The sequence below is a fragment of the Lactuca sativa genome, chromosome 1 (assembly GCF_002870075.4).
Source record: "Lactuca sativa cultivar Salinas chromosome 1, Lsat_Salinas_v11, whole genome shotgun sequence".
NCBI classification, from domain to species: domain Eukaryota; kingdom Viridiplantae; phylum Streptophyta; class Magnoliopsida; order Asterales; family Asteraceae; genus Lactuca; species Lactuca sativa.
This window is the reverse complement of record NC_056623.2, coordinates 207,753,534-207,778,975: the sequence shown is the minus strand read 5'-3', so window position 1 is coordinate 207,778,975 and position 25,442 is coordinate 207,753,534. Positions and strand designations below refer to the sequence as shown.

General features: G+C 38.3%; 1 protein-coding gene across 1 annotated transcript; it reads right to left on the bottom strand.

Moving 5' to 3' along the window:
* Positions 1-1,905: 1,905 nt before the first annotated feature.
* Positions 1,906-2,286, bottom strand: LOC111901386 (uncharacterized mitochondrial protein AtMg00820-like). Its single transcript, XM_023897236.1, has one exon. The coding sequence runs from the start codon at positions 2,284-2,286 to the stop codon at positions 1,906-1,908; it is 381 nt and encodes a 126-aa protein (XP_023753004.1).
* Positions 2,287-25,442: the final 23,156 nt, after the last annotated feature.

The following is a 25,442-nucleotide window of genomic DNA, read 5'->3' as shown; positions in this document are numbered from 1 at the left end:
TGATTAGTGGTAACCCGTCGAGTGAAAGGTTAAATCGACGAGCCGAGTAAGGCCTTAGGAGGATTCAAAAGACACACATGGACTCGCAGGGTCACTCGTATGCACTCGACGATTCTGTTCAAGGCGAGACCGTTGACTAAAGTTAACTTTTGTTGACTTTTAGGGTTTGGTCAACAATTGGACATTCAGACCATTATAGGGGTAAAATGGTCTTTTCCCTTCTGAGAGACTATAGGAAGGGATTAGACTAGCCTTTGAGAATCGTTGTTAACTAGAGGTGAATTATTTTATGTGATTAGGCGGAGGCTAGATTAGTATTTCGAGTTCGAGACTTTTCGGGATTACCCGAGGTGAGTCTATCACTATTTATTACATAGAGTGGTATCTATGTGTAGACCGAAGGGTCTTATGTGTATATGTATATTTGAGGTTTATGTGCATTGCGTTATATATATGGTATGTGTTATATACACCGGACCGGAGGGTCCAACGATATATACCGGACTGGAGGGTCCAACGATATAGACCGGACCGGAGGGTCCAACAATTCAGACCGGACCAAAGGCTCCAACGAGCTACGAGACTGGAGGGTCCTGTTGAGACACATTGACCGGAGGGTCATACCGAGTTATAGCCTCGAGTGGCTTATGTGTTGTATGTGGCATTTTGGGGAAGTCACTAAGCATTTATGCTTACCGTGTTATGTGTTATGTGCTCCAGGTACTAGCGAGGATCACCGGAAGGTGCCAACATGATTTGTACACACTAATAGAAGATTATGTTTTTGAGATTCTGGGATATGTTTATTTGTGATGACATTTGATAACATGACATTTGAGAATATTATATGAGTTTTATTGTGTTGAAAATGAAAATTTGTTTTGAAAAAAAAATACGTCGTTACAGTTTAGTCTTTGAATGTTGTACTGGATTGTGACTTATTCGAAGAACACTTTCGGAGTCACGGTAGAGGGGAATCTTCTTCATACTTAATCCATAATCTCTAAGTTGGCTTTGTATCCAAATGACTTGTGAGGTACATGATACTGCAACTATGTACTCAGCTTCGGCTATGGAAAGAGACGCATTGGTTTGTTTCTTTGATTGCCAGTTGACAAGTTTTCCATCAAGGAACTGACACCCACCAGTTGTGCTCTTTCAGTCTAATCCACATCCACCTAGACCAGCTTTAGAAAAGGCTTGAACAAAGAAACCGGATTTAGCAGGATACTAGAGACCGAGAGACGAGGTTCGCTTCAAATATCGGATGATGTTTTTCACTGCGACCATATGCGGTTCTCTTGGATTTGCTTGAAACCTGACACAATAACATGCAGGAAACATTATCTCCGGTCTACTATCCATTAGATACATTAATGAACCTATCATTTAAAGTTAGAGAGTCATATCCACAACCGGTTTCTCAAGAGATAGAGCCAGCTTCATGCCAAATGCCATTAGAACCTTTACTTTAGAATCTCCCGTCATGCCGAACTTTGCCAATAGATTGTTCATGTAAGCTTCTTGATTAATGAAGATTCCTTCTGGTCCCTGTCTAATATTCAGTCCAAGGAAAAAGTTAATTGGACCCTTTGCGCTAAATTTAGTCTCCATCAACTTCCTGATTTCAGCCATTAAGCTAAGATTCATGGAGCTGAAGATGATGTCATCGACATAAATCTAAACTATCATTAAGTGTTCTCCCTCTTTCTTGCGAAAGAAGGTTGGGTCAATAGAACCTTGTTTGAATTTTGACATTTTGAGAAAGCGTGTTAGAGTTTCGTACTAGGCCCTTAGGGCTTGCTTCAAGCCATAGACTGCTTTTTCTAGAATGTAGCAACGATCAGGATACTTCTCGTTCACAAATCTGGGTGGTTTTTCAACATAAAGCGTTTCTTCGAGTTCTCAATTTAAGAAAGCACATTTAACATCCATTGAGAAAACTTCAAAGTATTTATGTGCAGCATATGCCAGAAAAATTCTTACTGATTCCAACCTTGCTACAGGAGAGAAGGTTTCCTCATCATCTATTCCTTCTTCCTGACAATATCCTTTCACCACATGCCTTGCTTTGTTGCAAATCACGTTACCCTCTTTATCTAACTTGTTCCTGAAAACCCATTTTAAACCGACTACACATGCTTCCTTTGGTGTTGGAATAAGCCTCCAAACACAATTTCGTTCAAATTCATGAAGTTCGTCTTGCATAGTTTGCACCCAATCAGAATAATCGAGAGCAACATTTACTGTTTTCGGTTCAATTTTGGAGACATACGAATTAAACATGCAGAATTCTACTTTATAAAATAAATCAGCTTGTTTCGCCTTCTGTTAAGAGCATATGAGAACACCCTCAGATGATTCACCAATGATTTGAGTTTTAGGATGATCCTTTGTCTATTTTACGAGAGGAGGGTAATTTGGATCGTAGGCAAGCTCCAATTCAGTGTTGATTTCTTCTTCAGGTTCTTATTGATATTTTTTCATCATTTGTATTTTCATTCTCCCCCTCAAATGATGAAGTGTATCCCATATTTCGATCAGAATCCTCCTCCTCAGTTGGACTTTCGTCAGTTGAGGTTTGTGATCGATTCTCCCCTGGAAAGGCAATTCGGTTGGTTTTGGTGAAGAGGACCCCTCCCCATGGAATGTAGAGCTTCCTGTTGGAGGGACAGTTGAAGCTGGACTTTCGCCTGATTCGATAGGTTCGCTTGGTGTCTACATTTTGACTAGAGATTCTCTTTCCACATCCTTTGCAGTTTCGTCGACGATCTTCTTCAAGTGATCGATTTTGTTATCTGTTGATTTCGCTTCTGAATGGACTGACTTCTCTGGTTCATCAAAGAGTTGCATATATTCCTAAAATAAATTTGAAATAGGGACCAAGACTTGACCTGATTCTTGAAAGATGTCCTTCGTTGGACTTTTGCTTGTCTAAATCTTCATCATGTAGCTATCATCAAAAGTTCCATAGTAGGTTTCTTTAATCTTCTTTGAATGTTTATTGAGAACCCTATATGCCTTTGAAGTAAGCGAGTAACCTAGAAAGTGTCGGGTTTTGAGCATTCTAACACTCCTAAGTGTACATGCAAGGTATTATCCTAATCTAGCATACAAAACAATGAATATAACAAGATAGAATACATACCTCTTTCATGTAGAAAGTCTTCATGAAGCTTGAGTGCCAAGCGCCTCAAGTGTGACACCTCAAATGGTTCACACAACACCAAATACACTTTGAATAACTTGAGAGAATTCTACACTTCATGAAAATCGGCTAGCCTTCTATTACACACACTAGTGCCCATTTTGGTCAAGAATAAGATGCATATATAGTTAGGGTTACACCATGTAAACCCTAATAAACATGGCCTTTCATTTCCATGATCCATGGATACAAAAACACCATGGAGCATCGATGGAGCATCATATGGGTTTTAGCCCAACTAGATAATCCATGGAGCATTAGCCCACCATATAAGTATGGATGATTTACACAATCAACCCATATATTTAATTAGTCTTCTTTTGATCACTTAATTAATCCTAGATTAATTCTTGATCAATACTAATTAAATAATCTTATTATTCTTATTATTAATATACTAGAACTTATAATATATTAATAACCATAAGTGTCTTATTTCTCTCATTTAGTCTATCCAAGTGCATGATGCCATGCAACCCAAATGGACCATGCCGGGTCGGGTTAAGTCTAACCAATTATAGTTATGGACTAAGACATTAATCCAACAGAAAGATCCCTTCGTCATCTTTTACGTCGAACTTGTATTGGTTTTCTTTTGAGTTGAAAATAATGCATCTTGAACTGAACACGTGGAAAAACTTCACGTTAGGCTTGCGATTATTTAAGATCTCGTAGGGTGTGATGGAAAATCGCTTGTTGCGGAAGGATCGGTTCTGAGTGTAGCATCCAGCAACTATTTCGTCCGCCCAGAAGTATATTGGAAGATAAGCGAAGGTCAGCATGGTTCTGGCTACTTCACATAATGAACAGTTTCGCCATTCAACAATTCCATTTTGTTGTGGAGTGTAAGGACCAGAGAAGTTGTGAGTTACTCCCTTTTCAGCCATAAATTCTTTAAAGTCTTTATTTTTGAACTCCAGACCATTATCGCTCCTTATGTTTCTTACCACCTTTCGCAGCTGTACTTGAACTTGCTTGATAAAAACCTTTAGCTTGGGAATTGCATCTAATTTCTGTTTAACAAAGAAAACTCAGGTGAAGCGTGTAAAATCATATACAATTACAAGAATAAACTTACTACCACTGATGGTTTCGATAGCCGAAGGGCCACATAGGTCGATGTGCAGTAGTTCAAGAGGTTCGATGATTTTTTTTATTGATACAAGAAGGGTGAATCTTTTGGATTTGCTTGCCCATCTCGCATGCTGCGCACAAATGTTCCTTGTAAAATTTATGAACATGGAGTCCACGCACGTGATCCCCAAGCATCAGCTTATTAATATCTTTGAAGTTCAGGTGTGAGAATCTTCGGTGCCACAACCAACTTTAATCTGAGTTCGCCATTGTCAGTAGGCATACAACTGGCTTTCCTCTTATTGGGTTGAGATTCAGAGGATACATCTCGCCTTTGCACATGGATTTCAACACGACTTTCTTTGTTTTCTTCTTAATGATTTTTGAACCCTCGTCATTGAATGAAACCTTTAATCCAGTTCCCACTACTAGTTGAGAGACACTGATTAGATTATGCTGCAATCCTTCCACGTAAGCTACTTTACGAATCGAGAATCCGCCGTTTGTTATCATCCCATATCCTTTTAGCGTACCATATGAGTTGTTTCCATATTTACCACATCCACCATACTTAGGGGACCGAAGCTCCCCTAACTCTTCCCTCATTCCTGTTATGTGACGAGAGCAGTCACTCTCAATATAACATTCATCATCGAACTGCTCGTCACTGATAACCTACAAAAAGTTAAGCAGATTTAGGAACCCAAAGTCTCTTTGGGCCCTGGTGAGTATTTTTCAAAATAAAAATTGCAACAGAAAGATCAACCAAATATGTTCTTTTTATCAATGTGGTATCATCTTTTCGTTTGATGGTGAAAACTTTGATTTTATTTTTATCTTGCTTCCATTGGGGTGTATTATTGTTAGTTTATTTTTTAGTTGAGTTTTTCTTTGGATTCCTAAGGTTAGTTGCCTTTTTCTCAAATTGAGCTTTACGATTAGAGACGAGCTTTCCCTTTCCCTTGATATCCTTCACCGGGTTTGGTTTCTGTTGGAAGTGAGGATAATGGGGTTTAGGATTGAAACTTGACTTTCGGTTCTTGGCATAGTAAGAGTTGGGACCGAAACTTCCTTTTCGGTTTGTCTAAGTACATGTGTGGCAATGCTTGCAAGAAGGAGATTTGTCCTTTGATTTGTTGTTTGCATTGGGATTGGACACCTTTTTCGAGTTAACATAATTAGGGTTTTAGGATTGCCAAAATGATTTTCTCTCATTGTGATTCTTCATGTATCTCTTGTTCCTCTAGAATTCATGTTCAGCACATTGCTCTTGAGATTTATGGATATTCGCTCTTGGTTTTGGTTTCTCTTCTCTGGCTTCGGTTGTGGTTGAAGATGCAGCAGATGCTTTCATTGGTTCGTTTGTTATTTCTTTCGTGCCACTTGAACTTGGCTTATCAAAACTCGAAGGTTTGTTGATAGGTTCTGCCATGTATCTACCCTTGACTCTCCATGAGGTATGCTCTTACAGGCCAACCGTTTCGTCTGCATTGTCGATGGGTACAGACCAGAAGTAGTTGTGTAACAACCAAAAATACGACCCAAAAGTTTTTGTTTAATCATCACTAAATCATTATATCAATATCATAAAATAAAAACCCATACGTCAATATCTCAAAACCATATATAAGTATCATGAGAAAACTATATCAAGACTGTATCAAATCATATCTACGAAAAGCTGAATCGACTCCCAGGACAAAAACTCAAGCGGTGGTGTATGCGATGCCATCATACCGAGCTCTTCCCTTTACTTGTGGAAGTACCTTAAACCAAAACCGAAACTGTAAGCACAAAGCTTAGTTAGCTCCCCCAAACTACCACATACCATACAATAACATATAAAGCACATACTGGGCCTTCCCACTGCATCGGACCGAAATCGAGGAACTGCATCGGACCGAAGTCCGGAACTAACCAGGGCCTTGCCCTCTGCATCGGACCAAAGTCTGGAACTAACCAGGGCCTTGCCCTCTGCATCGTACCGAAGTCCGGAAACTGTATCAGACTGAAGTCCGGAACTGACTGGGACCTTGTCCCCTGCATCGGACCGAAGTCCGGAACTAACTGCATCGGACCGAAATCCGGAACTGATTAGGACCTTGTCCCCTGCATCGGACCGAAGTCCGAAAACTGACTGAGCATAACATAGCATAGCATAAACATATCAACTAGCATACGCACATATCTTGCATACTGCATCGGACCGAAGTCCGGAACACATAACACAAAACATGCTTGAATCACAAAGACATCAAGCAATCTAACTACTACATCGGACCGAGGTCTGGAACTACTGCTAACTAAACGGGCCAACATTGTGGTTGTAGACCCGTTCCTACTGGAAGTAAACTCACCTCGTAGTCTGCCTGCTGAATGAACTTCTCTGGAAATTGTCTGCTACTGCTCCGGTATCTCCCTGGCTACAATTTCCATAAGTACACTAAATCAAATACTGATAACTAATCTCAGGGTAAAATGACTATTTTACCCTTGGTCAAAGTCAACTTCCTGGTCAAAGTCAACTTCCTGGTTGACTCTACTTGCCGAGTCCTATTATGAACTCGCTGAGTTCCCGGACTCACACTTCTCTAACTTGCGACTCGACTCGCCGAGTCGGGACGTAGACTCGCCGAATCCCACTACTTCTAGATCCTTGTTCTAACTCACTGAGTCCTCTTCCACTCGTTGATTCAACTCACAACTCTAAAATCGGAGATATCAAGAGGGTTTGCGCTCCGACTCGCCGAGTCCATGAACAACTCGCCGAGTCCTATGCATGTCCTTACTAAACACTTGATTCTAATCGATTCCAGTGCATCCAATTCATAGATCTGAGCTTCTAGGGACGATATAACACGTAAACTTGCCAACTTTACGTACATGCATTGAGGTATGAAGCTAAAACACCAAAATAAGCTAGAAATGGGAACCTAAGGTTTGGAACAAGGCCTTGCTTTGCATAAAGGTAGATACTTTGAGCTCCTGGGGCTAAATGATGTCAAGATCTATAGCTCACTACCCTAAGGGAGCTCAAGTCTCGAGTTTGGACCTTGAAATGTCCCAAAAGTGGCAAAACAAGCATATATGAAGGTCTACTAGGAAAATGAACAAGGTAGAGGCTCTATTACCAGATGAAGTAGCAAATGGAAGCTAGCTTCTAGATCTCCTTCTTCTCCTTTGCACTTTCTCTCTTTTCCTCTCTTTTACACATTCTGAGAATACACCCAAACACTCTAAATCAAGAAGGAATCACTTAAGCTCACTAATGGAAGGCTAAGGTTGAGAGGGAAACGTTCTAAGGGTGTTGGAGGCTGGGATGAGGGCTATAAGGACGTTTAAATAGGATACAAACCCTAAAGATTAGGGTTTCCTCCAGACTGGCCTACTCGTCGAGTCCAGGTGCGTACTTGTCGAGTAAATCACTTAAAACCTGCGTCCAACTTTGCATCTACTCAATGAGTTAGCGCTACTACTCGCCGAGTAGCTATTTATAAAAGACATTAATGAATTAATGAATTAATACGTACCAGGAATGGGTGTTACAACTCTCCCCCACTTGTCTCGGACTTCGTCCTCGAAGTCTGTTGCTGCTGCATCTGAAAATAACTCTGGGTAGTGCTCCCTCATCTCCTCCTCCGCCCCCCACGTCCACTCAGACCCCTTCCGGTGCTGCCACTGCACCTTTACCAACGGAACCACCTTGTTCCTCAAGGTCTTTGTCTTTCGATCCAAGATCGCAACTGGTCTCTCAATATAATTCAGTCTGCTATCAACCTGAATATCCTCCAAGGGTACAACTGCTAACTCGTCCACCAAGCACTTCCTCAACTAGGAAACGTGGAAAGTGTTGTGGATCTGGCTATGTTCTGCCGGAAGATCCAACCGATAAGCGACCTGACCCATCCGAGCCAAAACCCTAAAAGGACCGATGAACCTGGGGCCCAGCTTGCCCCTCTTATGGAACCTGATAACACCCTTCCAGGGTGACACCTTCAGGAGGACCACATCGCCCACCTGAAACTCCAAGTCTGAACGCCTCCTATCGTCGTAACTCTTCTGTCGACTTTGCGCAGTCTACAGTCTACTACGAACCTGCTGGATCAACTATGTGGTCTTGAGCACCACTTCGGTGCTCTCGATGACTCGCTGACCAACCTCGCCCTAGCAAATTGGGGTCCTGCACTTCCTCCCATAAAGCATCTCCAAGGGAGAGCGGTCAATACTCGCATCGTAACTGTTGTTCTATGAGAATTCCGCTAACAGAAGATACGTATCCCAACTGCCACCGAAGTCTAGAACACATGCTCGAAGCATGCCCTCGAGATTCTGAATCGTTCTCTCACTCTGCCCATACGTCTGAGGGTGGAAATCGGTGCTGAAATGGAGACGAGTACCCATCTTGTCGTGAAACCGCATCTAGAATCTGGAAGTAAAATGGACGTCTTGGTCTGACACCACTGAAACAAGCACTCCATTCCATGCTACAACCTCTCGCACATAAATATCAGCTAGCTTCTCAGCCATTATACTCTCCTGGATTGGTATAAAATGAGCACTCTTTGTCAGTCGATCCATAATAACCCAAATCGAATCCACTCCACGTGCGGTCCTGGGAAGCTTAGTGATGAAATCCATGGTGATGTCCTCCCATTTCCACACTGGAATGTCTAGCGGCCGCATCTTGCCATGAGGCCTCTGGTGCTCTGCCTTGATCTTCCTACAGGTCAGGCACCTCTCCACATACCAAGCGACATCCCGCTTCATGTAGGGCCACCAATAATAGGGCCGAAGATCTCTATACATCTTCGTCACCCCTAGATGGATGGAAAATTGAGACTTATGGGCCTCGTCCATCAATACTTGCTGCACACCACCCCAGTACGGTACCCAAACTCTCCCATGAAGGGTCAACAGTCCTCGAATGTGATAGTCAAAGGAAGCTACTCGACCCCCAATCCTCTCTTATTTTTGCCTCTCCTCCTTGAGGCCCTCGACCTATGCCTCTTTTATCTGCTCTAACAATGGAGTAATCATTGTCATCCTTAGACATATATCCCTGATCGGAGCTGCTGCCGCCTTGCAGCTCAGCGCGTCGGCCACCACGTTGGCCTTCCCTAGGTGATAGAGGATATCACAGTCGTAATCCTTTACCACATCTAACCGCCACCGCTGCCTCATGTTAAGATTCAGATGATACATGAGGTAGCTCAGACTCTTATGATCCGTATAAATGGTACAATGGACCCCATAAAGGTAAAGCCTCCAAATCTTGAGAGCAAAGACCACTACCCCCAACTCTAAATCATGCGTAGGATAGTTAGCCTCGTGAGGCTTCAACTGTCTAGAGACGTTAGCTATCACACGACCTCACTGCATCAACATTGCTCCCATACCTCTGATCGAAGCATCATAGTAGACTACGAAATCCTCTATTCCCTCTGGCAGGGTAAGAATCGGTGCCTCGCACAATCTCTGCCTGAGGGTCTCGAATGTTGCCTGTCGCTCAGGCCCCCAGCAAAACACCACCGACTTCTTAGTCATTCGGGTGAGCGGTACAGCTATCTTGAAGAAATCCTGGATGAATCTCTTGTAGTACCCTGCCAAACGTAGGAAGCTCCGAATCTTAGATGGAGACTTCGGGACCTCCCACTGCATCATGACCTCTATCTTAGCCGGATCTACCAGTATACCATTCTGGTTGATGATATGCCCAAGGAACTGCACCTCGCACAACCAGAACTCGCACTTAGAGAGCTTTGCGAAAAGCCTCTCCCTCCTCAAGGTCTCTAGCACCTCCCTCAGGTGCTCCTCATGCTGCTTCTACATCTTGGAATAAAACAAGATGTCGTCTATGAATACTATCACAGACCTATCCAACATCGGCCTGCACACGCGGTTCATGATGTCCATGAATACGGCTGGAGCGTTGGTGAGCCCAAACGGCATCACCACAAACTCATAATGACCATACCGGGTCCTGAAAGCAGTCTTCTGCACGTCCTCATCCCTGACTCGCATCTGATATTACCCAGAGCGTAAATAGATCTTGGAAAACCAAGACGCACCCTGCAGCTGATCAAACAAATTATCTATCCTCGGGAGTGGGTAACGGTTCTTCACCGTTACCTTATTTAACTCCCGGTAATCTATACACATATGGTGCGACCCGTCCTTCTTCTTTACGAACAAAATCGGCGCTCCCCAGGGCGAACTGCTCGGCCTGATAAAACCCTTATCCAGCAGTTCTTGCAGCTGTGACAACCCAAAAATTTCCACTTCAATAGAAACCAAGTCTGTTGCTGCTAACTTTCAAACTTTTGGGATAAGTTTGAGCAATTCAGGATTTACACCTAAGGAAATATCAGGAGAGAGATTGCACTTGGATTTTTTGCAACTCTGTTATTCCAAAAATCTATGATATTAGAGTTCATTCCAGGAATAAAATATTTTCTGCCAAAAATCCCAGGACTATATACAGAATTCTGAACCAAATTATTCATTAGTTACAATTCCAACTAGAGAAAAGCCAAATTCTCTCTCAAGGATCTTCGGACTTTTGTTCCAGAAAGTGAGTACTTCTATCTAGTGTTGTTTTAAAGCTTTATATATGGTTAATACACTAGAAATCATAGGAAAACACCAAGATTTAGGAGTTTACCGCCCAAGAACACCTTGGAGAGTAAACTCCATTTCAAGGGCCAAAGTGTGCCCAATGACCCCTAGACCTTGGAAACCAAACATGGGACAAACCTTGACATGTTTAGGCATCAAAATCAATTAAAATCAAGCACCAAAAGTGAGTTCACGGCCAAGGAAGTTCTTGGGTCGTGAACTCCATTTTAGTGTGCCAAAATGCCCTAAATGCCTTCCATAGCCCAAGAGACAAGCATAGAACTTTACCTATATGTGTTTAGGACCCAAAACAACCAAAATATCATCTTCCATAAGTGTTTACGGCCGTAAACACATGACCAAATGGTCTTTGGGCCGTAAACTCAAAGTAGAGGTGCTTTGATGCCACAAACACTTCCAAGGGCTTAGGCATGAATTTAGAATGCTTCTTTATGACCTTTAGGACCCTCATCAGAATATTTGGCCATGAGTTTACGGTTGTAAACTCATTTGGTCCGTAAACACCCCAAAAGTGCCAAAAGATGTGGTCTTTCTCATCCTAGGTTAAAGCTAATGTCCCTAAATCACCCCTAGACTTCAAACTTGCACTAACCGATGAGTAACCATGAGTTTACGGTCGTAAACTCCCTTGGGCCGTGAAATCATGGTACTAAACTCATTTAAGTGCCTTTATACCCTCCTAGGTTGAATCACATGTGATTCCAACACTTGGTTAAGGTGTTTCCTAGTCCCGGAAGGTGTTTCCTAGTTCCGAAAGGTGTTTCCTTTCATATAGTTGTTTATAAACACTATATTCATGTCATTATGTGTCCTTAAATATCATTTAGGACTTATTGTGTCTCGGAACTTCATTCGTGGAACTTCTCATCCGTACGCGCATACCCGTTTGAATCACCCACATCAGGTGAGTCCATACCCCGTAATGAATCTTTTAACTATTTTAATAGTTTTAAGGGGGGATACAAGTTGAACACAATGATAATTGCGTAATTATTTGTTGTTAAACATTCTTTCAAAATGTTACTTATGTTATTTATAAGTTGTTAAAACATTTCAAACCTCTTCTAAAGGTTATGTTACTTTATAGTTATACAAAACTCCATTTTTAAAGCATAAGCATAACTTTGTAGATAAATGAGTCTTTTCAGTATCAGTCCAATTTGAACATTAGTAAACTATTATAGGTATAGTTTAGGAGAATGCTATTCATTACTTCTAGTACAATGAAGCACACAAAGAACAGAACATAACAGAACATAACAGAACAGAACAGAACAGAACAAACAGTAAAGAGAATCAAACAATACCAAAACAGAACATAACAAACAAGTAAATTTGCTATAGCATGACAACACGCAGACAGGATCTAACTTTAATGTGAATTACACGACTTGCATCGATTTGCTCGGGTCGCGTTTGGTTCCCTCAATCTCCATACATGAGAGCGGGTTAGTAGGGGTTCTAGCTTTCACATTATGACCGTAATAAAACACACATATGTTTTTAGTTTGATAGTACCTCCGTATGTCATTATAAACGACATCAGGGTACTCATTTCTCCAATTACTTTCATAAAAGTGTCGGTAACACTTGAAGGTTGATCTATTCTCTAATCGAGATAGGTTATAAACTAGGGAGAATGTACTTTACAGTTGACAAAGGAACAATAGAGTTTTGGTAGAAGACTGCTTTCATAACAGTAGAGTCTTGGTAGAAGACTGCTTTCAAAACAGTAGAGTCTTGGTAGAAGACTGCTTTCATAACAATAGAGTCTTGGTAGAAGACTTCTTTCAAAACAGTAGGGTCTTGGTAGAAGACTGCTTTCAAAACAATCGAGTCTTGGTAGAAGGCTACTTTTAAGAGTTAGGACCATGATGCTAACCTTATGATTTCGTAATGTATACACTATAGGATACATATATGTTAAGTAGATGACGACATCTAATAGGATGTGTGTTCTTCGCTGTACGTCTTGTTCCCGTTGGATGTAGGCTTACACTGAGGTCACCCAATCTATTATCTACCTGAATCTATATATATTTATGCTTAGTATACATTAAGTCATCATAAGGGTGCCAGGTATGGATCAAGTGATAGGACACAGAGTCAATGCACAGTTTTTCTAGTACAAAACTTTCGTTTCAAAGTCAGTACTTTTGGTTATACAAAACTAGTGATTTCCCCGTTAAGGGCTTAATCCATTTTATTAAGCCAGTACAGTTTTAAAGACTTTAAGTGAGTTAACTCTGTAATACCTTAGTTTATACACCATGTTTATACATAAGACTAATATCCAACAACTAATAGGATGTGTGTTCTTCGTTGTACGTCCTGTTCCCGTTGGATGTGGGTTTACACCGAGGTCACCCAATCTATTATCTACCCGATACCAAATTATATATAGTAGTATAAACAAAGCTATTATAAAAGTAATCACCATAGTCAATGTTTTATTATAAGAAATATAGGTTTTCTTAAAAGGAGCTCTCCATTAGACATAAAGGAACCATTACAAATAACTCCATGAGTAACAAGTGAATACACCATGGTTACATATGACAACGATCTAACAACCAATGGAATGTGTGCTATTCGCCTTACTCACTGTACCCCGTTGGGTTGTAAGTTGAGGGCAGATGCGCACAATCGATTGTTTGTTTACTCCAAGTATATATTGTTGGATTAGTGTCTAAGTCCATAACTATTTTGGTATGTACTTGACCCAATGGTGCATGGTCCTTTTGGGTTGGCTTCACCAAAGCAACTTGATAGGATGAATTATGGAGAGAAAGGATTAAATATGATTTATTAATATATTATGGGAATAATATATTAAAGGAGAAATCATATTGTTTAGTTAATATTAGTCAAGAATTAATTAGTAATTAGTTTTGTGACTAAAAGAGATTAATTAAACTTAAGGGACTGGAATTGTAATTATAAGATAATTGCAATTTGGGCCATGGATTGCCTTTTATTATAAGGTGGACGAATTCTATGGGGGAAGCCCATATGAAGTCGTCCAAGGCTTTAAGAAAGGGCTCCATGGGTTGCTTAGGGCTTAAGCAACCAAATTAGGGTTTCCTTGTTAGATAACCCTAATAGCCTTACTATATATAAGACCCTTATGACTCAAAAACGTGGGGAACTTCTTTTCTAGGGTTAGAACACGTTTTGGGCAGCCTCTATCCTCTCTCATCTTCATCCTCTTGCTTATGGTGTTTGTGAACCATTAGAGGAGTGACACTTGTGACTCTAAGCCTTCCAAAGTCAATTCAAAGGAGGAATTGGGATTGTTATTGCTACATAACAATCAAGGTAATAGCTTAAACCTAATTGTATGTTAATATTGAATTCCATATGCTAGAATTAGGGTTTATAGTCTTGGATTCAAAGCATGTACAATAGAGAAACCTAGATCCAAGCATTAGGGTTTGTATGAGCACATAGGATGTCTTATGACCAAAACCCATCAGTGGTATCAGAGCCTAGACTGGTTTCTATTGTATTGATGCTTAACATGTTTGAAAAATTCGATTTTTTGGATTCTGGAGGCTGGACTCGCCGAGTCCATGGCTGAACTCGCCAAGTCCATGCAGACTTGACGAGTCCAAGCCTGACTCGACGAGTCAACTCGTCAGATGGAGGGTATTTCGCGATTTCTTGCTGTTTTTTGCTTATGGATTGTTACCTTATCATGTTAGATCAATATTAATCCGATTATATGATATATTTGACTATATTTTTGATCTAATTGAAGATATTTATCAATTAATAAGATAATTGTTTCCTTATAAGATAATTGATTAATTATTTTGACTAAATTGATAAATTGTTTTGCAAGAAATCATTAAATAAATCAAATATGGATAATTATGTGATTAAATGTTAATTTGAATTATTTGTTATTTGATCCTTGTTGTTATGAAAAGTTTCATATTTTGCCCTTTAGGTTTTATAGTTTAAATTTGAACCCAAAAGTTTTGTTGTTTTGAAATTTAAATAGTTAAAACCCTAATGTTTTGAAAAAGGTTTCAAAAACTTGCCCTCAAGTTTTGGAATTTAAAATTTTGGATTAATAGTTTAATTTGATGTATATTTAAATTCTAAACCCTAATGTTTTGAAATGTTTCAAAACTTGCCCTCAAGTTTTGGAATTTAAAAGTTGATTAAAAGTTTAATTAGGAATGTTAAATTCTAAAACCCTAGCATAGTTTTGAAAAAGTTCAAATCACACCCTTATGGTTTTATTAATTAATTAAGGTGTATAATTAAAAGAGATTTAATAAATCCATAAAAGTTTAGGTTTACAATTTAATTGAATTAAAAGTATAATTGTTAAATTAGACCACATAGTATTTTAAAAGTGCTAAAATACACCCTATACTATATATATATAACATTAAAAGTCTAACATTATATATATGTATGAGTAAAAGTCAGTCTTACCGTTAGTAGGCCTCATTCACGAAGCTGGTCTATAAGGGGTTTTTAAGGAAATTGCCTATAAAATGGCGATTGAATGGGTATCCACTCTTACCCACCGCACTCTTGACTAGTGGAGGGTCGTTAGCCGAACGGGTAGGATAGGATGAAACCTTCCATTATAAGTATAATGAAGTATAAAAGTAACTAAATGTTTTCGTAAAATTCCCAATCTTAGTTACTTAGGAAAAGTGAATTGATGCAATTCCATGAAATTACACTTTGTGCCCTTGCGAAGACGTTAGTGGAGCGTGTGTGGTTAACCGGCACACTAAATGGTTCTAAGCAAAGGTAGCAAAGGGTGACTCAATGTTTGTCATAGTTCTGTAACGCCCCGTGTTTTCTCGGTACATTTGGTTATTTTAATTTAATTATCCTTGTAACCTTGGGTTAATTTATTTAACCAATGTCTGATTTCTTATGTTATTGGACTCTTTTGATCATCTTGTAAACTCCTTTTATTGAAGTCCATGGGCTATGGGCCTATTTGCAAAGTCCATCTAGTTAATAGTACTTAATGTGTAAATTGAATCATTTGGAACACACACAAGGAAAACACTCTAAACCCTCCCTCTCTGTCAAAAATCGTCCCTCTCTCTCTCTTTGGGATCAAGAGCAGCCAAGGGGCTGTTTGGAGCTTAATTCTTGTTCATTTCCAGCCTTGATTCGTATTGGTATGAACCTCCTTATCCTTTCTTACGACTTGATTCATAACCTTGTTCTAGTTTTATTATTTCATCTTCACCTTTTCTCATTCTTATTTTATTGTAATTGTATGTTATACATCATGTCAAGATCCTATCTTCACCCCATATATGGTGGATGATGGATCTAGGGGATTACATGTGGCAAAAGATCATGGAAACCCTAAAAGGGAGAATGATGATTTTATGTGCTTATGTTTATTTTCATGTTGATTATTATTACATCCTTGTGGCTAAATGAAATCCTAATGATCCCTAACCCTTTTTAGTACCACCATTATCATGGGGACTGAATTGGGATGATGAACACATCTTAAAATGTGTTTCAAAAGGAGAAGGATGGATAAGCCAAAAAGGAATCACGGGTGGCTACGATTCTGTTTTCCATCAGATCTGTAGTCATTTTGTAAAAATCATATCTGGAGCTCTATAACTCAAACAGACCCCAAACTAGTTCCAAAAGTTCAAAAATTCTGTTGGCTAACTTTCTTAAGAAGGCCAACCTCACTGATAAGGGATTTATCTATGTGAAAGAATGGCATCTTTTCTGTTAGGTCTGATCCGGGTCTGTTCTGATATGTCATTTTGTTTTCATCATTTCTAAGGCTTGGAAAAGGATCCAGAGTGATTCCAAGTTTCTATATGTTCCTTATATTATGAATTTAAGATCTGGAGAATATGGGGTGTTATTTCCAATTATAAATTGGGTATAATGGATCCACACTCCAGGTCAGTGGGCAGTCACCAGCTTTTGCTAGTGCTGTGATTGTCCACAATGTGAATTTTATATATGGAGTTTGAGAGATTCTTTTCATTCAATTCCAACTCTGAGACTTTCACTTCTATCTCCTTTACTGTCTTAATTTTCTTTTGGACTAATTCTACACACAAGTTGGGTAGAATTGGCCAACATCACTTGACTGTATTGTTGGAGACAGAAGTGATACACCATTTTGTAAAATTCATATTTAATTCATCTTTTGGAGTTAGAATGAGTTCTTTATAGTTGTGGAATCCAGAGCAATCATAGTTTCCTATAAAATTTATTTAAAGCTATGTTTATGTTTTAGATTTTGGAGTAAATCCGTTTTGAACAGCAGGTCTGTTTTAGAGACCTTGCTGTGATTACTCTTTTCTCAACTCATAGCTTGGTTACTTCTCCTTTCTAACCTTTGGTCCTTCTTAGGTGAGGTTTTGAAGTTTGCTCAAGCTTGGTAGCATTATTTGATTGTTAGCCATCCTTAATACTCACTCAAGGTGAGTTCTCTCACACCTTTGTATTGATGATTGTGTTTGCTAGTTAGCTCGTGTGTGATTATTTGAATTTATACTATATAAGTATTGTTTTAATTCGTACATGTGCACTGTATGTAACTAATTATCGATATGGAGACACCACCAAAGGATACGGATTTACCGGTGCGGTGGGTAGGTAAGATCACCAACGTAATACTCTTCGTGAGGTGCGGTGATTAGGGCCAAATGATACGGGATCTTCCCGGTGCGGTTCAAACCTACAAGTCCTTCTCGTAATATAGACATTGATTCGTTCTTTGCCTTTATCATTATAATTGGAAAATGGATTAGGGCTAGTAAATATGAATGTTAGTACAATGTCTGTGTTTGAATTCACTAAGCTTCGTGCTTACGTTTTTCCCTTATAACTTTTCAGGTGTTAAGATTAAAGAGGCTAAGGCTTGACATGGAGCATTGGGACATCGCTACTAGTTATTTTGTTGGGACCTTATTATTATTATTATTTCCGCACTTATTTTATATGATTATTAAGTTGATGGATTATGTTATGACTATTTCAGTTGTTTTAATTTAATTTAAGATGGGTTTTAAAAGTTTAAAATTTTTGCAAAAAAAAATTGGGTGTCACAAGTTCGGTGGAGCGTGTGTGGTTAACCGGCACATCGAATAGGTGACTGTAACATGTGAGGGCACCATGTAGTTTGCATGGTTATTCACACCCGCTTTGTGATCCTCGGCATCCCAGTCACAATCTAGAGGGGCATATCGAGATTTAAACATGCCATTGAAAGTTCAATGAATCTCAAAGGATCTAGGAGTTTTCATAGATTTAAAACTTAAATTTCTTTTTCGTTTTTCACGGTGGAAATTAGTGAATCGTCATTCACTTACCTTCAAATATTCTTCAATTAGGGTTACGGCACCCCTCTCCCGAGTTGTAGAATATTGTGTTGGGTCCTAGCCTTAGTATTTCATTTGGGTGATTTACTAAGGACTCAATCTATCAACTAACTTGAATTCGTTTTTCTCCCGTTTTGTAGATGTCAAAGGTTGACAACTATGGTCTTCTCAAATCCCGTGGAACAAGCATTCCACATGAAGATGATATTCCACGATTCGATCGAGGAACAAGAAATCATGCTTCACTTCCTCTACCTCCTCCAATTATTCTCCCTAACCCACAAGTTCAAAGGTTTGAAAAGTTCAAGATCACTCAAGCCCTTTTGGCAAGTAAACATAAAGAAGGAAAGTCCATGTGTGCACACGTCCTAGGGATGAAGTCACACATTGATAGGTTAAGAATGTTGGGATCCGTTGTCTGTGAGGAAATGGCTGTTGATTGGGTTCTTCAGTCACTTCCCAACTCATATAGTGAGTTCGTAAGAGAGTACTATATGATGAACTACGACATGACCCTTATAGATCTCACCTATATGCTTATTGCTGTTGAATCTGCAATGATTTGGCGCAATAGAAAAGCAAATTTGATTGGTGAATCTGCCTTCGAGACCTTTATGGATATAGACAATGGCAACGAAAGACATGCTGTGATCAAAAAGTTTGATCATAAGAGAAAGGCGATGTCTGAAGTAGTTCCATGTCCTGTTCCAAAAGAGTCGATTTGCTTTTATTGCCAAGAGAAGGGGCATTGGAGACGAAGCTTCCCTATTTACCTAAGAGATCTAAGAGATGGGAGAGTCGAAATGTATGGCTCTAATTTAGGTAAAATCCATTGACTAACTCTTTTAAGCTTCATTCTAGATTCTGAATACATAATGTGATAATATTACAATTGATGTTTTTGTAGGATCGAAGAAAAGAAAGGAAGCTTAAGGGAAGAAGTGAGCACAATCTAACCGTGAAGGAATGGATTTCGATCGCGTTTCTCGAAGATTAGATTCTTGAGCTATTACTTAGAGTTAGAATTAGATTGCTAAGAAAGATGTATTAGCATAAGTTTTTCAATGAGTTGCATTGTAAGGACAAATTTTTTCCGCAATAAAATAAATTTTAATATTAAATTTTATTTATTTATCCTTACAATGGTGTGTATGAAAAATTGATGTTAAAATGTTTCTATTATTAGCAATAATGGATTTGGTTCTTATTATGTTATTTATGGAAAGTCGAGAATTTACCAAATAGGGAGAGTTTCTCATCGCCCAAGTTTCAATTGGACAGAAACTTGGAATCATGCAACGTGGATGCACGATGAATGAGAAATTTCGTATTTGGAAATTAGACTAATTCATTCACAAAGTGTCAAGTGAAGGACTAGGAGATCGAGTACACAAAGTTGTGTGTTGATCAAAGTCCACCATAAGAGTAACGAGGTATTCGTCATGATTTACTAAAGGTTTAGTAAATATGATTAAGTGTAATTCTGAATTGATTGAAAAAGTTTAAATCAATAGTAGAACGAATAACAAGAATCAAGTAGGCAGAGAGATAAAAGTTTCTCCATTCTAAGAAGAAGGGAGAGTACCTTTTATGCTTTATCATAGGTCTTAATGATTGAGAACCATATTTCAATTGATCCTCTAAGTACAATTGTATGTTTAAGAAGAGGAATAAAGAATTGAAGAAATGGTTAAATCAAAAAGCCAATCATACTTCGTTCCAAAACAAATCTTAAAGTTAAGATTGTGACATTAAGTGAATAGTATTAAGAAGGCTTATAACATTCATCAATTGTGGAAAGTTGTGATGTCTTGGATAAGACAAAGACCAACTACGACCAAAATTATGAAGTGTTTTGTTTTGATAAAAGCTACACTAACTCTTGAATATTTGTTTGTCAAGAAATGTTTTGACAAGAGAACCGTATATGTCAAGGAGTCAGTGGGAGTATTTATAGTCTTGAAAAGTTTTAAGAACAAATCATCACTAGCACACGAGTTGAGGTTTACAACCTATCGTGTTGACATTATTTTGATTCTGTGTCAATCCAATCGAGTTAATTATGCATGTGAGTTCTATGAGTTCTCATTTTGAACGCATAAAAGGCAAAGCACCTTAATCAATGAAAGGTACATTGATAGGAAAGGGTGAGCTGCTTAACTACTTGGAAGACATGGTGGGCAGCTGTGCTACCATAAAGGCAAGAAATCGAGATCAAGAAAGTTCGATCCATAAGAGTTTGAATTTGTCATAAACTTTGGTTTTGACACACTCACATGGATAGGAACAAATACACAGTTTAAATCTAAGTGTCATAAGATTTCCTCCTTCATGAAAATGATTGTGAGGAAATGCTTTCACTAAGAAAGATTTTAAGAAGATAGTGATTGTAAAATTGCATTATCGAATTCAATTATGGTTACGGCATCCCTTTCCATAATTTGAATTGTGAGGTTTGGAAATTAGTCTTAATTGTTTAGACACACATATGAACTATCGAAGGCAAATGTGTATAAGTTCAAGAAACCTTGATAAAAGATTATCAAAGCACTAAGTATTAAAAACATGAACTTAAGAAATTCAATAAGTATTGTTTTATGAAAGTTAAGATGTTTATGAATACATGTCGAAGCTAGTGGGAGCATAAGTGTTATGTTTTATAATAATCATCATGATAGTGGGAGCATAAATGTTATGATTGTATGATTATTAAGGAAAGTATTGCAAGGTTAGCAATATTAATTATAGAAAACAAGAGTCATACTTTGCAAAGTTGTAAGAGTTGAAAGGTTGTTTTGCTATAATTAAGGGAGAGAATATTACGCTTCATTTCAAATCTAAAGGATTAGGTTGAGAAATGTTAATAAATTTAGTCAAAGGTACATAGTGTGTTCTTAAAATTTCGATTATGATTACGGCATCCCTCTTCACAATTCGAATTTTGAGAACATAGCAAATAAAACATTATGCGTCGTGTCCCATACGCTTCAGGTATAGGATCGATTGCAAATGCTTTAATGTTTGACCATTCTAAAATTTTCCAAATGTCGAGTGCATTTAGAGGGAAAAGGGACTAGAATTGGTTTTGACCAAAACAATTAAACAACTATCAAAGGACAACCCAAAGTTCGACGAGGATTGGTCGCTTGTGAGTAGTTGGAAGTATAGTATTGGAAAATATGGAAATATCTCCATATTGGATGGACCGTATCGACATCATTACGAATAGATAAGATTCTATTAAGAATGAGTTGGCATATGGAACATATGGAAGTGTGTCCATATTGGGAATTGAATATTGAGAAATCTATGAATCGATTAGAAACTTCTATGCAAAAGGATGTTCAAAGAATGTACTTTGAGTGAGAGACATCACGTCTATGGAATTGTCTTGTAACAATCTCCGATAGAGGACTTTGTAATATCATTGGAAATAGTCTTTGTGACCTTGGTGCAGTGACATTACGAAAGGATAAGTTGCATAGAATGTTAGAATCTAGCATATTCTATAAGTAGCAAGAATTTGATATTCTTTGACTTATGAAAAACGGATTTGGAGTTGTGAAATGAGAAGGATTGGAAATGTGTTCAATGTGATCTATTTCACAAAGTAAGAACCATAGGTAAACATTGTGTGCATGCTAGGAGCATGGGACAAGTGTAGTAATTCAAGTAAGAAGTTGATTAATCGAAACGACAAATAATGAGTAATCGATATGGTGATAAATAAAAGGTGTTTTATTTATACTCAAAGGTTTGAGGCCATATGGGATTAGTATTATTCTTGTGTTTCACTTTGCATGTTTTGACTTCCAGAATAATTTAATTGGTTAAGAACAGTCGAATTATTCGAACGGGCCACAGTCATTCATATGTTGGAAGTAGATATGAATGAAGACTGTTGTGAATTGGTGTGTGGATTGTCTAAGAGAGTATTAGACATAAGCAAATGTTTGCTGCAACGTTCATGAGTGCTTATGAATATGATTTGAGCATTGGATCAAACCCACGCTCACTTGGATCACTCCATAAATTGTATCACGAGTGATTGGTGAGACGATAACATCTTATATTCTTGAAACCGAGATGTGTAAGTTGTATCTTGTGAATCGGTTGCACATTGATAATATGTAAACGCACTAGTAACTTGGTGTTATAAAACATATTGTTGTGTGTGATTCGGTGCGTGAGTGCAAGCGAGCATTGTATCAAAGTTTATCCGTTCCTTTTATTCAAAGTGGGATGAAAGCGATATCTTTGGTCCCCTCGATGGTTTAGTGATGACAAACGTAAATGCTCGGCCGGGCTAGGACTAATTTGATTTGTTCAATTGGTCAGTCGTCATAAATCGGAAATCGAGTTATAGTAAAAAGAGAATGATTTGAAATCATATCTCATATGATATCTAGAATGGAGGAATATATGATCCCTTATCTAAGGACACGCATATCTGATAGGATCAGAGTTGACAGCGGCTTTGGAAAGCTACGATTGCAGATCAGGATCTGAAGTCATACGCAGAATAGTTATTAGAATTATCCAAGTGGGAGACTGTTGGATTAGTGTCTAAGTCCATAACTATTTTGGTATGTACTTGACCCGATGGTGCATGGTCCTTTTGGGTTGCCTTCACCAAAGCAACTTGATAGGATGAATTATGGAGAGAAAGGATTAAATATGATTTATTAATATATTATGGGAATAATATATTAAAGGAGAAATCATATTGTTTAGTTAATATTAGTCAAGAATTAATTAGTAATTAGTTTTGTGACTAAAAGAGATTAATTAAACTTAAGGGATTGGAATTGTAATTATAAGATAATTGCAATTTGGGCCATGGATTGCCTTTTATTATAAGGTGGACGAATTCTATGGGGGAAGCCCATATGAAGTCGTCCAAGGCTTTAAGAAAGGGCTCCATGGGTTGCTTAGGGCTTAAGCAACCAAATTAGGGTTTCCTTGTTAGATAACCCTAATAGCCTTACTATATATAAGACCCTTATGACTCAAAAACGTGGGGAACTTCTTTTCTAGGGTTAGAACACGTTTTGGGCAGCCTCTATCCTCTCTCATCTTCATCGTCTTGCTTATGGTGTTTGTGAACCATTAGAGGAGTGAAACTTGTGACTCTAAGCCACCAAAGTCAATTCAAAGGAGGAATTGGGATTGTTATTGCTACATAACAATCAAGGTAATATCTTAAACCTAATTATATGTTAATATTGAATTCCATATGCTAGAATTAGGGTTTATAGTCTTGGATTCAAAGCATGTACAATAGAGAAACTTAGATCCAAGCATTAGGGTTTGTATGAGCACATAGGATGTCTTATGACCAAAACCCATCATATATAACATGTACCCACTTAGTACGCATAGAAAGGCTTGTAGTGTCATTTTACTTAACTTCCATTAAAGTAGGAAATATAGGATTTTCTAGAGGAACAGGCAATAATTTCAAAACAGAACTTACAACTTACATCACTTTTACATATACTTTTTCCACATTTTACAGCTTACTCACATCACTAAAATCTTATGAACTCACCAGCTTAATTGTTGATCAACTCTTTCAAATAACTTGTATTCTCAGGAGACTATTAGACAGGTGCTCGTGCTGGGACTTCAGAAGATGGAGCATTATAGCTTCAAGTCTTGTTTTGTTATTTGTTTTAGACTTCTATGTTTTGTGAACACATACATTGTAAACACTTTCTTTCTATATGAAATGGTTGTTCATTACTTGCTTACCATATACATATCTCGTGATACTTGACATGACGTCCTCCACCCCCAAACGTTTCCGCCATTCTGGTTATGGGGTATGACAGATTGGTATCAGAGCATTGTTTATAGTGAACTAAGTATATCAACCGATAAAAGATATATGTCTATAAATAAAATCGGGCTTAAGTGCTCTGGATCATGATATATTTAGAGTATAACTTCAAGTTATAAAAATATACCTACTTGCTCATACATGTGCATAATAGATCTAGGATCACGAGGAGAACATAACTAAAAGTATTTAGAGGTTGGACACTTTCGTCAACCTGAACAGTTATGTAATCATAGCTAGGATCAATATAGCATGATCAACTATATTCATTCGAGATGTGACCAACATGTGTTTGGGAATGATGTGGTGTTGCGACAGGGTTAAAACTTACTAGAACACCAGTCAAGAGAACGCCAAAACAAGTACAGTTAGATTTAGAGTACTATGGGAGTATTCAATGATACTATAACGCGATAACGATTTTAGATCATACCAAGTACATTACGTTAGGATACTATAGGAGTATTTTAGTCCAGATACATAACTTATGTGATAACTTAAAAGACCCTTGCGGATAAGTCTATAATCTTACAGGGTATATTCATAAAGTTTTATATATAATCAAGACCTTATAAACATAGAATCTAGGACCGACGCTTCACTATCCATTCCTCTTAAGGAAGTAGTGTTGAGGTGGAATCAATTGTTCGAAGGTCTATTTGATCTTCAATTATATACAATACCAACTGGTATACCTAGTATAATTATAGGAAGATTCCGTAAGGATCACCCCATAAAGTTACCTTAAAGCTTATAGGTTCTTTAGACACTTTCATTCTCGCACGACAAGCCCGGATAAACGTAACCACTTCCTCATAGTAGACAACAGAAGAGTTCAGGAGGAACAAAGACTAACCAATGAGAAGATTTCAAGGAAAGATCAGCCGAAGTAACCAAAAACGTCTTACGCGTCACACTAATAAATATTAACCAGGTTAATTTAGCGAGCGAGTGGAAACACTGCTCACATTACATGTGTTAGAATTATTTTCTTACATGCAACTGGTAACAGTTATTCAGGAAACAGATATTCATTCGAGGATAGTTATTTCAAATTTATAGAGTTTATTGGTATAGACTCATTTATGAATAATTTCTAGAACCCTGTGGAAGTCAGGACCCGATACATCCAGAACTAGGATAACTTTGTCTTTTCAGCTTTCGGCTTGTGTCTGTTGCTATAGACTTATTCTGTCTCATCTTTGTTTTCTTTTAGCAAAGATGCCTCCTCGCAGATTACCCAGACACGCTACTCCGATAACTCCCATACCTTCTCCACAAGTCGATGCAGCAACTTTGAACGCTGCAGTGGCCGAGGTTGTGGCAACAGCCATGG